Here is a 13,220-nt window from a genome sequence, read left to right on the forward strand (position 1 = left end):
AGCTCCCTGGCTTTCCCTTTTTCATTTCCGAATTTGGCAGGTTTCTCTTGGAGTGGAAGGGATGGCAGCTGTCTGGAGCAGGTGGGAGTGGGCTTGGGGAGAGAGCAGAGCCAATCAGGTGGACCTGGAGTTCCCTGGGGATGCCAGCAGCTTTCTTTTTTCTTTTGCTTCTTTATCCAGTCACCTCCCCTTCTCTTTCCTCCTCCTCCTCTCCAGCAACCACGTGACTCAGATCAACTGCTCCCCACTTTGGGAGCTTCTGGGCCCTCATGACCTCCTCCATGTCCTCCAACCCCGCACATGCTCACTTTGAGAGCTTCCTCCAAGCCCAGCGCTGCCAGGATGTGCTGAGCAGCTTCCAAGGACTTTGCAGGGCCCTGGGAGTGGAGCCTGGTGGGGGGCTGCCCCAGTTCCACAAGATCAAGGCCCAGCTCAACTACTGGAGTGCCAAATCACTGTGGGCCAAGCTGGACAAGAGAGCAGGCCAGCCTGTGTACCAGCAGGGCCGGGCCTGCGCCAACACCAAGGTAGATACCCGGTGCCTGGGATGGGACTTGGAGAGTAGAGGTGAGTCAGGGGGGAGATGCATGCCGTGCCCACTCTGCCCTGTGTTTGCAGTGCCTAGTGGTGGGTGCTGGACCTTGTGGTCTGCGGGCTGCTGTGGAGCTGGCGCTGCTGGGGGCCCGTGTGATGCTGGTAGAAAAACGCACCAAGTTCTCTCGCCACAATGTCCTCCACCTTTGGCCCTTTACCATCCATGACCTTCGGGCACTTGGTGCAAAGAAATTCTATGGGCGCTTCTGCACAGGCACCCTGGACCACATCAGTGAGCATCATGTGGGGCCTAGAGGGGTGGGTGGACCTGAGCCACCCAGTGGGGGGCTGCTGGCCCAGTCAAGAAGTGGATGACCTTCAGGGTTCAGGTCCCTCATCTGTAAAATGGGCAGTTGGACTGAGTGATCTTTAAGGCCTTCTCTAGCTCAGACCAGGTGCACACTGGTGCGGGGGGAGACCTGCGGTTCCCAGATCCCTGCTCCTAACATCCTCTCCCTTTCAGGCATCCGGCAGCTTCAGTTGCTTTTGTTGAAGGTGGTTCTGCTGCTAGGGGTGGAAGTTCACTGGGGGGTCACTTTCACTGGGCTACAGCCCCCTCTTAAAAAAGGTAAGTTCTCTGCACCAGAGAACCCCTACCTGCCAAGATTTTGGCCTATGAAAGATAAAAGCTGGGTTTGAGAGTCAGCCACAGCTCCCTTTCTAGTAGTGTAGCCTCGTGCAAACCCCTCTGAGTCTCATTTTGATCATCGGTGAAATGGGAGTTGTTTCCTTCCTTGCCAACTGCCCACAGTTGTTGTGAAGGTGCAATTTGGTAGAGGATGCATCAATGCTTTCTAAACCATAAAGCTCTTCACATATTTAAATATTTCATGGGGTTGTCCTGGAAGTATAAGGACCCCTTCAGATTTCCACACCTTGTGCTTCTCAAACTGTCTTCCCCAGGGAGTGGCTGGCGTGCTGAACTCCAGCCCAATCCCCCAGCCCAACTGGCCAACTATGAATTTGATGTCCTCATCTCAGCAGCTGGTGGTAAATTCGTCCCTAAAGGTGAGTGATCCCTTCCCTCAAAGAAACCCAGATCTTGGGCTCCTCCTGGGCCTTTCTGACTGTTATCCTCCTTGTCCTTTTACCACCAACTGCCTGCCCCATCTCTAGGTTTTACTGTGCGAGAAATGCGCGGTAAACTGGCCATTGGCATCACAGTCAACTTTGTGAACCAGCGCACTGTGGAAGAGACACAGGTGCCTGAGATCAGCGGTGTGGCCAGGATCTACAACCAGAGCTTCTTCCAGAGTCTGCTCAAAGCCACAGGTCTGGGCCCTCTCACAGGGTTCCCTTACTGGCTGACTGTGGGCTGGCTTTCCCCTAAGACTTGTGCTCAGCCCAGTGAATCTCCCACTCCCATCTTTATGGTCTTGGCAACAGAAGGGAAAGAAGTTGTATCCCCAGTAGCTCAGTAGGCACAGCCCCACTTTGCACTCAGTATGAAATATCTAGAATCTCTCACAAGATGCATGGGATTTTGCCTTGTGTTTCTTTACATATGCTGTGATCTAAAAATGATATAAATTCAAAATGGAAGTAGCACTTCAAGAAAATGCCTGCTGTTTATTTTGGCTTCACACTGCCATGCCCCCTGCCATGTGTAACACCCAGGCAGAGAAGCCAGGGGGTCACTCCCAAGGGTGGGCTTATGTGGTGCAGGTCTCAGCTGCCACCTCACCCTGGTTTCTCTCTTTGCTGCAAGTCCTAGGCCTCCTGGGTCTGGCACAGATGTGCCACCAGAACTTGTGGGCCCCGTGTGTGGGGCATCTCATGCAGTCTAAGATGTGATGCCTCTCTCAGAGGTCGGGCATGGCTGGGAGCTTGAACAGGTGACATAGTAAGGAGGCGACTCATCTCTTTTTTCCCCTGCTCTGCCCCCCAAGGCATTGATCTGGAGAACATCGTGTACTATAAGGACGATACCCACTACTTCGTGATGACAGCCAAGAAACAGTGCCTGCTGAGACTGGGGGTGCTGCGTCAGGTGACGTCGGGGTTCATGCAGGGAGGTCTGGGTGGCGGTCCTGGGAGGTGGGGTCCTGGACACAATATCCCCCCACTGTATGTGGTGGACCCCCTCTTCTCCTGCCAATGCCCTGGCATTTTCTCCACCCCACAAGCTCTTTGCTTCTGGAATTTACATGGCAATACGAATCACTTTCTGTGCTAACCCTGATGCACCACAGGACTACTTATGTAATCTCTTTGAGGGCAAGGATTCTGTCTCTGTGTCCTTTGCCTGCTGATGACTCCCAGTACTTCAGATGGGATCTGGAATGTATTTGCTACCCAGCTAGTTGAACATCTACTATGTGCTGGGTACTATGTTGAAAACCTTACATTCATTTTTCTTATCTGATTCTCAAAACTACCTTGAGAAGTCAATCATATTATTTTTAAATGATGGGGAAACTGAGGTGCTGAGTTCAGTGATGTGTCCAAAGCAAGTGTCTGACACTAGTCATGGTCCTGGGCCTCAGGGCAAGGTGGGGCCTGGGTCCTCCCTTCAGCAGCGTGAGTGATGAGGGAGGGACTTGACTTTGGCAAGCAGGACACAAAAATTCCTGCACTAACTCATCCTTCAATTGTTAAGTAGTGTGGGGGAGTCCCTCTCTGAGCCTCTGTACATGCATTTCTGTGCCCAGATGGGTCTGTGCCCAGATGGGAGTCTGTCCATTTCTGCTTCTGATCTCTTGGTTATGTAGGACTGGCCAGAGACTGACCGGCTCCTGAGCAGCACCAACGTGGTACCTGAGGCTCTGCAACAGTTCGTCCGGGCAGCTGCTGACTTCGCCACCCAGGGCAAGCTGGGGAAGCTGGAATTTGCCCAGGATGCCCACGGACAGCCTGACATCTCTGCCTTTGACTTCACAAGTATGATGCGAGCGGAGAGCTCAGCTCGAGTGCAGGAGAAGCATGGTGCCCGCCTGCTGCTGGGGCTGGTGGGGGACTGCCTGGTGGAGGTGAGGGGGTCAGGGTCCCTGGTTGGGGGAGGCAAAGAGCTGTCTGGCCCTTTAAGAGGCAGGGACCCTTTATAAGGAGGCATAGGGGCTCCATAATTGGAGGAGGAAGCTGCCTAATGAGAAGGTGGTAAAAAAAAAAAGTTTTGCTTGCTGTGGGGAGGAGCTGAGGTCAGTTCTGTGGAGGTGAGAGACTACAGGGCCTGGTGGGAGTGGGGGAGTCTGCCAGGAACCTTAGGGGCACCCGGGCTTAGGCACCCCTGTGGACTCCCACTGAGCTGTTTCCTGTCCTCTTGACCCTGCAGCCCTTCTGGCCCCTGGGCACTGGAGTGGCCCGGGGCTTCTTGGCAGCCTTCGATGCAGCCTGGATGGTGAAGCGGTGGGCAGAGGGCACGGGGCCCCTAGAGGTGTTGGCAGAGCGGTGAGGCCTGTGTTGTGGGTTCACGTGGGTATGGCTGGATATTCGGCAGGGGTCAGAAAGAGGTTCAAGGGTGCTGGGTGAATAGATGGGGACTTGCGCAAAGTGAATAGCTCTTGAGGAGTGGATACTGATGGGTACCCTCTCACTCATCCCCCTACCCCCTGCCCTGCAGCGAGAGCCTGTATCAGCTGCTGTCACAGACATCCCCAGATAACATGCACCGCAACGTGGCCCAGTACGGGCTGGACCCAGCCACCCGCTACCCCAAACTGAATCTCCGGGCTGTGACCCCTAATCAGGTCAGACTCCATGGTACCCCTACACCGGACTTCCTAGGCAGTCCCCCCTTCCAGGTCAGGCCTTCCCGCTATCTGCCCAGTTACTGCCCCTCTGGGTGAGTCCCCTGGGTAGGGCCCTCTACGGATTGAGGAATGGTGTGCTCAACCTGCCTTAAGACACGAAAAGCATTGCCATAGGTACGAGACCTCTATGACGTAATGGCCAAGGAGCCTGTGTGCTGGCAGAATGACAAGACAGACACAGGAACGCCGGCCACAGGTGAGCAGACCTTCCCCAGGCCCATGTCCAAAATACTTGCCAAATGCAATCATCAGAATAGCTGCAACCTCAGGCTCCGGGGAACAGGGTGTTAGAGCACTCTAGGGTGGTGGGAAGTTTGGGGGCATGGAGGACTGGAGGGGCAGTGGAGCACTGAGCAGCAGCCATCTCTGTGGAAGTATTTCAGCGTTTTACTCTCCTCGACAGCTGTAGTGGCTAAATGGCAGCCATGCTGTCAGCTGTTCTGACTCACCCCTTCCAGTCTTGCTGACCCCAAATCCACCTGTCCTTTGTGCCTCTGGGTCTCTGTTACCACTCAATTCATGACCTGCTATCTTCTATGGCAAGCATTGATTTCACTTTATTCATCCCCACGTGACTCAAAAAGCCATTTTTTTAAGTGAGAAAATCAGGGTGAAGGAGATGAGCATGAAGGAGATGAGTTTCAGACATGAGCATTAGACTGGTGCCCCAGCAGGTCCCTGTTCCACCTTCCTCCACCTCCCACACTGAGCCCTCACAACCAGCAGCTGTGCTCTGTGAGCCAGGGTGCCATGGCCCAGCACAGCCTCTTCTCCCAGGGTTGACAAGCACCCAGGAGGAGCTGCTACGCTGGTGCCAGGAGCAGACGGCTGGATTCCCGGGGGTCCATGTCACCGACCTGTCTTCTTCCTGGGCTGACGGGCTGGCTCTGTGTGCCCTGGTGCACCGGCTGCGGCCCTGCCTACTGTGAGTTGGGAATCAGGTTTTGGGGTCCCTCTTTCCTGCCTGTGCCCCTCCAAGACAGTGTGGAATGATGAGATGACTGTGGAGTAGGCACACCCAGTGGTGTCCCATCACTTGTTAATAATCCTTCTGCTCAAGCCACACACCTCTCTAGATATTATTCCTGCCTTGATTCTGCCTGTCTATAAGTCAAATGTGTTTAATAGGGAGAACTTTGTGCTCTCCCCCAAGACCAGAAGTTGTTGACACTGGTTGATAAAGGGCATGGCAGAGAATAGAAACCCTTCATGCCCCTTCCCCCCCTGCTGGCCTTCCCCTACTGCTCTCTCTACCCTCTCCTCTTGGGTAGTGTCTGGTGTTTGTGTCCTATTGAGTTTTCTCCCCAACACCCCATAGGGAACCATCAGACCTGCAGGGGATGGGAGCTCTGGAAGCAACTTCTTGGGCACTGAAGATGGCAGAGCACGAGCTGGGTATCACACCGGTGTTGTCTGCACAGGCAGTGGTGGCAGGGAGTGACCCTCTGGGCCTCATCGCCTACCTCAGCTACTTCCACAATGCCTTCAAGAATACACCTCAAAATCCAGGTGACCTGGAGGGCAGGTCATCCCGAGTGGGGTGGGAGTGGGGACAGGAGGTGTGTGCGTGAGAGGAGAAGGTGCCCTCTGAGGGACAGCCTGGGAGAGGTGTCCAGAACTGGAGCCTAGCTCTCTGATCTGGGGCTACCGTATTAGCCACCCATCTACCTGACTCCCTGACTCTCCCTGTAGGCCCTGTCAGCCAAGACTCCCCAGTTACCGCCAGTGCTGTGCTGTTCCTTGGCAAACTGCAGAGGACTCTGCAACGCACCCGGGCCAAGGTGGATTCCTGGTGGGGGCGCCTGGGCCACGGGAGTATATTTAGAATGGAGGGAGGGGAGGACCAGGAGCTCAGAGCCCCATGCTCACAGCATAGGACTTGTTGCAGGAAAATGGGGAGGATGCTGGTGGCAAGAAGCCTCGCATGGAGGTAAGTGCAGGCACAGGCTGGACAATCCCTGTGCGGGGTTTACCCACATAGTTTTTCCTATATCCTGTTCCCCTATATCTTGCTCCCCACCCCAGGAACTTTAACTACCCCATTCAATCTCCCTTCTCCCTAGTCTCACTCCCCTTCCCTTCCAGTCTTTTCTATCTGGACACAGCCACTCCCCATAGGGAGTGCCCCTCTACTCCCCATCCTGAACACTAACCTCCTTAGGAAAAGGCTGAGACCCCAAGTACTGAAGAGCCACCTGTCCCAGAGTCCAGTGTACCCCTGACACCCCCATCCCACCAGGAGGAGGTGAGAACCAGGGCCCCGTCTGCAAGCAGAAGCCTGGGGAGGGGCAGGAGGAGTGTCCCGGGGTGAGGGAAACAGGCCTTGACTCCAGCTGGCCTGTTTCACGGGGGTTGTTGCAGGCTGATGCTGGAGACCTGTGTGCACTTTGTGGGGAACACCTCTATATTCTGGAACGCCTCTGTGCCGATGGCCGTTTCTTCCACCGGAGCTGCTTCCGCTGCCATGTCTGTGAGGCCACACTGTGGCCAGGTGACTATGGGCAGCACCCAGGAGATGGTGAGTGCTGGGAGACCTCCAGAGAGACTTTGGGCCTGGCCTTACCTGGGGGGCAAGGAGCTTGAAGGTAAAGGGGAATGGGGTGCTGGCCATGAGATGGCAATAGGCCCAAGATGGTACTTTCTTCTTCTGGGCCCAGGGTCTTCTCCCCAAATGTGGTGTTCTGAGAAACCAGGAGGCTATGAGAAATTGGGCAGCAAATCCACAGTCCTACCTCCCCCAGGGCCTTGAGCTGCCTACGACTGATGCCTACTCCCCACCCTCTTCTCTCCCAGGACATTTCTACTGCCTCCAGCACCTGCCCCAACCAGAAAGCGACAGCAACAAAAGCCCCGAGAGTCAGGTAAAAACTAAGTGTGTGTGAGGGTGGAAAAGAGTCTCTCTAGCCAAGCGGACTTTGCATTTTCTCTAATAGAAGGTAAGCTCCATGAAGGCAGGGATTTTTGTCCTGTTTTTTTTTTTTTATTCCTGTATCATAAGTATCTAGAAAATTGAGTAAATAGTTTGAGTGAATGTCAAGGCCCATATTTGCCTAAAAGGGTCAACTTGACCTCATACCATACAGTTCATTGACCAGACCACATGGTGGTTTTTTCAGGAGCTTCCCACACTGGTTGAGAACAGCATGCCACCAAGCCCCTCCAGTCCCATGGCCCCCCAGGAGGGAGCCAGTCCTGTACCAAGCCCCAGTCAGCCTACCCGTCGGCTGATCCGTCTCTCCAGCCCGGAACGCCGTCAGCTATCCTCCCTTAACCTTACTCCTGGCCCAGAAATGGAACCTCCACCCAAGCCTCCCCGCAGCCTCCTAACTGAGGCCAAGCAGGCCCTGGAGGACAGCTTTGTGGGCTGGGGAATGCCAATCCAGACACCTCAAGGTAACCACTCTGCCCAGACATGCTGACCCAGGGTGGGGACAGGGCAGGAGGTATTGGGATTCCTGACAGGGAAATGCTCAGGAATGGAAAGGGAGGTTTTGGGGATCCCAGGTCATGTCACCTCTGTTCAGTTCTTGAGACCATGGAGATGGAGGAAGAAAGTCCCTCCTCCAGTGAAGAGGAAGAGGAAGAGGCGACTGTGGACTTAGCCATGGAGCAGGTGAGTGGGAGGAAACTGATCTGCCCAAGCCAGCATACATCCATTAAATATACCCCCCACAGGAGAAACCTACATTCTGCTCTCTCCTTTGAGCCCTTCTTTAGATGTCTTCTCAACCAGTCTCTTTCATGTCTCTAAGCTTCCATCTTTCCTGCCAGAACTTACCCCACTCCCAGCCTAGGTTCCTTTCAGCTCCTTCCAGAGCTTTCCCAAACTCTATCCACCAAAGAGCTAGGCCCTACCCCTGACTGGCCTGACCCTGCCATAGACCCTGTTAACCTTGGCGAAGAATCCAAGCAACATGAGCAACTACCCAACGTGGAATCGGACCCTGCTACGCCGTGCTAAGGAGGAGATGATGAAGCGGTTTTGCCAGGCCCAGGTGAGGCGCAGGGCCTCTTGAGTGTGGAGATCAGAGCTCCTTGAGTGTTCCGTTCTTGAGCAATATGAAGACTTCTGGGCCTCCTGTCTTGCAACCCTCAGGCCATCCAGCGGCGCCAAAATGAGATTGAGGCTGCTCTGAAGGAGCTGGAGGCTGAGGGCGTGAAACTGGAGCTGAACTTGAGGCGCCAGAGCAGTGAGTGAAGACAGAGGCGGCACAAGCTAGGGCACCTCTGTCGCTAGCACCTTGCTCAGCCCTCAGCAATCCCTCAAACCCTTAGCAGGCCCTTTGTAGGCTCCACTTTGCATGCCATCACCTCTCTGACCCTGGCTGGAGGCCTCCTGACCACTCTGCCCTGCTTCTTCTCATCAGGTTCTCCAGAACAGCAAAAGAATCTATGGGTAGAACAGCTGCTGAAGCTTGTTGAGAAGAAAAACAGCCTGGTGAATGAGGAGGCTGAGCTCATGATCAGGTAAGGGGTGGAGGGTATTGACAGTGGTACGTGAGTTGAGCCCAGCAGTCCTTGGGTACCTGGTCAGCTGAGTTGCCTCTATCCTGCCCTCCACAGGGCAAAGGAGCTGAACCTGGAGGACAAACAATGGCACCTGGACCAGGAGCTACGAGGCTACCTGAACCAGGATGGTAGGTGGAATGTGGGAAGATGACATCATGTGGCTGGCATGACACAAGCCTCCTAATCTTAGCTACTTAACAAACAAGATGGTTTTCTAGTCCCAGTCCCTCTGAGCACCTCAGGAGGCGGCCAGAAGATAGGGCCCAAAGCCCCTACTCTGTTGCCAGTTCAATCAGAGCTGCCCAATTAGGCTTTCACACAGGCCTTCCTTTGCTGCTGTTAAACAATGCCTTTCCCACAGGCACTGACAAACCTAGTTTCACAGATTAGGAAACAAAGCCTAGGATGTAGACGTCACATAGGCTGGGCCCAGGTTATACCTCTGCTGCCTCCCTGCCCAGTTTTCTGTTCTCTAAGCTTCCTGTCCTTCCTTCAGAAAACCTAAAATCAGATGATGATCGACGGAAAGAGAAAAACATCCTAAATAAACTGGTGGACGTGGTGAATGAACGAGATGCCCTCATCCGCTTACAGGAACAGCGCAGGCTCAGCGAGCTGGCCTTGGGGTCAGAGGCCCAGGCCTAGAAGAGGACAGGCTGCTGACCTCCTTTCCTACAAGACCATGTCATCCTAGGAAAGGATAGTTCATTTTATAATAAAAATATAAAAACAAAAAGGACTTGGCTTCCTGCTGGTGGGAGGTATATAGATGTGCAGGAGCCTAAAGATGCACTTTGTGACAATCACTCATTCTTGACCCCAATCACTGCCTCTACAAGAAAAAGGCAGAGCCACAGAAGCATCAAGCTTTATTCTTCCCCAGTTCCGTCCCTCTCCTGCTGCCCAGGAAGCAGGACTAGGGGAGAGGGTAGGTTCAGGTCTTGGGCCTCCTCTGCCCTTTTCAGCACATGCTGCAGCTCAGACCGGGCCCTACATAGGTTCTTGGTCTCCTGCATGTGGAAGAGGTAGACCGCACCTGCCCCCAGCACCAGTCCTACACTGGGGGTCCAGAGTAGAATGGCCACTTGCCTAACACCCCCTTCAACCACCAGGGCACACAGCAATGCCAGGAGAAGCAGCCCCAGACCAATGGCATAGCCAGCCAAGGTAGTCCACCAGCGAGCTTGAGCCACACCCTGGTCCAGCTCCGTCCAGGCCTCCTTCAGCACACTGTTCAATGTTGACCTCTCTTTTGGTCCTAGAACAAGCAAGGCAGTGGGGTGCGAGAGAGGGTCAGAGTGGAGGAGCAGCCTTATGGTGGAGAAGAACCAAGGGAAAGGGTAAGAGGTGACTCACCATGGGTAGGGCTGGGGTTGTACTCAGGGGGACTGTGTCTCACACACAGAGTAGCCATCAGGGCCTCATGATCAGAGAGGGGGGTGCCAGAGTTAGGGTGATGGCCTGTTGTAGTTTTGAGAGTCTTACAGGAAATGTAAAACCCAGAAACCGCCTATGAAAAGGATGAGAGAGAACACATTTGCATTCTTTCCAGAGTAGCAACTCCCGGTTACCCTTTCTCCAGCCATCAGCAGTCTAAGACACTGGGAGAAGGCACACTGGCGGGGAGAGGCCTGACCTTGTAAAGCATGTAGTCAATGCGAATGCCCGAGGAAAATGGCTCCAGCTCCTGCTGCTTGACATAGCAGTTTGCAGGTACCATTGTACAGCCTTCATCAGAGCCCTACATGAAGAGGTGTTTTGTGCTGGATTGTGGGGGAAGGAAAAGGAAGAGAAGCTGGAGGGATAAGCTGGGACAAATAATCAGGAGCTTCTCACCTTGAAGTCTTGGGTCTCCAGGTAAGCATCAAGTAGTCCTGTACACTCCATTAGCAGGCGGCAGCCCAGGTCCTTTGGGTGCAAGTTGAGGTCCCCACACAATAGAATCACGTCGGCCTTCTTGGATGTGTGGCTGGGGGAATCAGGTTAATGAGGCAGGATATTTTTCCTCACCAGCTGTTGCCCTTAGGACCTTGGCCACCCCTCAGTCCCTGGGTCCCTTCCCTCTCCCCCTGTTCAAGCCCAGGCTCACACACTGGATGAACTGGGCCAGTTCCCAAGCTTGGGCCACACGATGTGCCAAGTAGATGTCCTTCTGTCGACTGTACTCGGCATGGAGCTGAGCAACATAGATGAGATGATAGCAGATGAGACGAAGGTCCCAAGGGGAGGTCTAAATCAGAGCTGGTGTCTGTCATTCAGCCTGATGCTTGGTAAAAAGGACTGAAACCTGCCTACTGATCCTAAGCGATCCTGCCCGCAATGCCTCCTCCCTAGGCAGCCCACTTGGGAGTCCCACTCCCCAACAACCCCCCACCGCCACTTCCACCAGACTATCCCTGTGCTTCACTCACGTGGGTCACATAGGCATTGAGCACCAGTCCACTTAGATGGAGCACCAGCAGCCCTACAGCCTTGCCACAGAACCAGTCACCATGATGGATCTGAAGGCAGGAGGGGGCAGAAACAATTCAGAGCACTGCTACCCTCCTTATGCACATGCCCTGGCGCCCTAGAAAGGCTCTTTCTTATTATGTCCTAGTAGGGGATGGGGAAGGGAGGTGGAAGAGGTCAGAAGGCAGGCTTACCATGTAGGGATAGCCATTGAGGGTATAGACATGCTGGGTGAATTCTTGGATTGGATGTTTGGAGAAGACACAGAGTCCACTCCCAATGATGCCGCTGAAAGCACAGTCCTGGTTAATAGCCAGAAAGGCAGGGCAGGAAATACCCAGCCCTCTCCCCTCCCAGTTCTAATCAGATACTGCTGGGACCAGCACCAGAACGAAGCTCAAAGTGACAGATTTTGTGGGATGACCAGATAGCCTTATAATAAGGAAGTGATGAGCCAGAGAGATAATATCTTTCTGATTCCAGCCTTACCTGCTCCCACACCCAGGGCAGAGGACACTATAGGGAGAGGGATGAAGGTGAAGGGAGGCTAGGAAAGGGCTGACAGGGCCCTGAGAATTCAAGTCTGAGAGCAGGCTTCCTGGCCTCACCTCCTGAAGTAGTGTGCGGCTGGGTAGGTGGGCAGCAGCTTCTGCTTCAAGTACTGGAAGTCCTGCTCACTCCACACCTGAGGGAAGGGATGAAGATGCCTGCCAGGTCCTTCCACCTGGGGGAACACCGTCTCCTGCACCCCCAGTTGCCTCTACTCCCAGCCTGGGTTCCAAACCAGTTCTGCACACCCCTACCTCCTCCAGTAAGGCTAGATCGTAGCTCTCCATGTTCAGAAAGTCTCCCAGGCGCTTCATTCGATCCTCCCGATTCTTGCTCAGGTAGGGAATAGCCCTGAGGAAGGAAAAGACCAGGGGAGGTAACAGCTGGGGGGCGGTGGTGTGCTCGTCCCCCTGGGCAAAACTGCAGCTGAGGTGCGGGCCTTGGAGATGCGGGTTCCTCCCCACCACCCTGGACCCCCAGATCTGATGGCAGGGTAGAGTGGAGGCCCAGACAAGAGGAAGGCCTCCTACTTCTGGTTATGCGGGTGCGGATGGGACCGTGGCCCCAGGCCCCAGCCGCGGGCGTACTCACCAGCAGTTGAGGTTAAAGACCCTCAGTCGCAGGGAGAAGTTGGGCTTCATGGCTGGGCAGCTCCAGAGTCGCAGGACCTGTCCTCTGGGACGCCCCGGGGAAGGCAGGGCCGAGGCCGGCGGGCGGACGCACCTCCCCGGGGCGGCGCGCACAGGTGGTCGGCCCCGCCCCGCGCCTCCCGGAAGAACGCGCTTCCCCCGTCGGCCGCGCTCAGGCGCCGGCCAAGGCGCGCGGCCCGGGGCGCACTTCCTCGTCACCCCGGCAACGGGCGGCTCGCCCCAGACTGGCCGCCCTCCAGCCCCGAAAGGCGAGCGGCGGCGCAGTCCGGGCGCGGGCGGGCGGCGAGGGCCGCACGCGGGGAGTCCGGAGGGGCTGGGGGGGGGGATCCCCCAAGGGGGCCCGGGAGGGCGAGGAGCCGGGCTAGGGCACTCGGGGCTCCCCGTTCCTTTTCCCCAGAGCTCACCCCCGGCCCGCGCGCCCTCCCGCGTTTTCTCGCCCGGGTTGGCAGCAACAGGCGCAGAGTTGAGGGAAGACGGGCCGCCCGCCCCTCGCCTCGCTCCTCCCGGCGAGCGCCGGGGCGGGGCCGCGCGGTAACCCTGGCGACGCACAGTGTTTGTGCCCCGAGTAGCCGGGGAGCGCGGCCATGGCCAGCTTGCAGCCCGGCGGGCAGGGGTCCGCCGCGTGCCGCTCCACGTCGCCGCCCGAGAAGCCGCTGCAGGTGAAGGTAGTGGGACTCTTCAAAAGCTCTAGCTTTCAGATGGCGAAGAACACAGCTGA

At 55.6% G+C, this 13,220-nt stretch overlaps 2 protein-coding genes across 2 annotated transcripts; one reads left to right on the forward strand and one right to left on the reverse strand.

The window, feature by feature from the left end:
* Positions 1–207: 207 nt before the first annotated feature.
* MICAL1 (microtubule associated monooxygenase, calponin and LIM domain containing 1) lies at positions 208–9,497 on the forward strand (the record flags this gene model as incomplete). Its single annotated transcript, XM_084258370.1, has 24 exons — positions 208–527; positions 619–826; positions 1,058–1,162; positions 1,498–1,602; positions 1,711–1,866; positions 2,484–2,584; positions 3,306–3,563; positions 3,866–3,981; positions 4,154–4,280; positions 4,458–4,539; positions 5,121–5,268; positions 5,662–5,852; positions 6,036–6,124; positions 6,232–6,273; positions 6,505–6,588; positions 6,705–6,861; positions 7,137–7,204; positions 7,460–7,736; positions 7,868–7,956; positions 8,225–8,338; positions 8,440–8,533; positions 8,711–8,810; positions 8,907–8,980; positions 9,349–9,497. Exons 1-24 carry the CDS (start codon positions 270–272, stop codon positions 9,495–9,497), a joined length of 3,192 nt encoding a protein of 1,063 aa, XP_084114496.1. The 5' UTR covers positions 208–269.
* A 224-nt stretch (positions 9,498–9,721) lies between these two features.
* LOC311187120 (sphingomyelin phosphodiesterase 2-like) lies at positions 9,722–12,493 on the reverse strand (the record flags this gene model as incomplete). Its single annotated transcript, XM_084258383.1, has 10 exons — positions 9,722–10,110; positions 10,209–10,362; positions 10,489–10,593; positions 10,689–10,821; positions 10,946–11,028; positions 11,264–11,353; positions 11,498–11,591; positions 11,912–11,988; positions 12,107–12,203; positions 12,444–12,493. The coding sequence occupies 10 exons, from the start codon at positions 12,491–12,493 to the stop codon at positions 9,722–9,724; spliced, it is 1,272 nt and encodes a 423-aa protein (XP_084114509.1).
* Between the last annotated feature and the right edge of the window lie 727 nt (positions 12,494–13,220).

The sequence above is a fragment of the Talpa europaea genome (assembly GCF_964194135.1).
Source record: "Talpa europaea genome assembly, chromosome: 2".
NCBI classification, from domain to species: domain Eukaryota; kingdom Metazoa; phylum Chordata; class Mammalia; order Eulipotyphla; family Talpidae; genus Talpa; species Talpa europaea.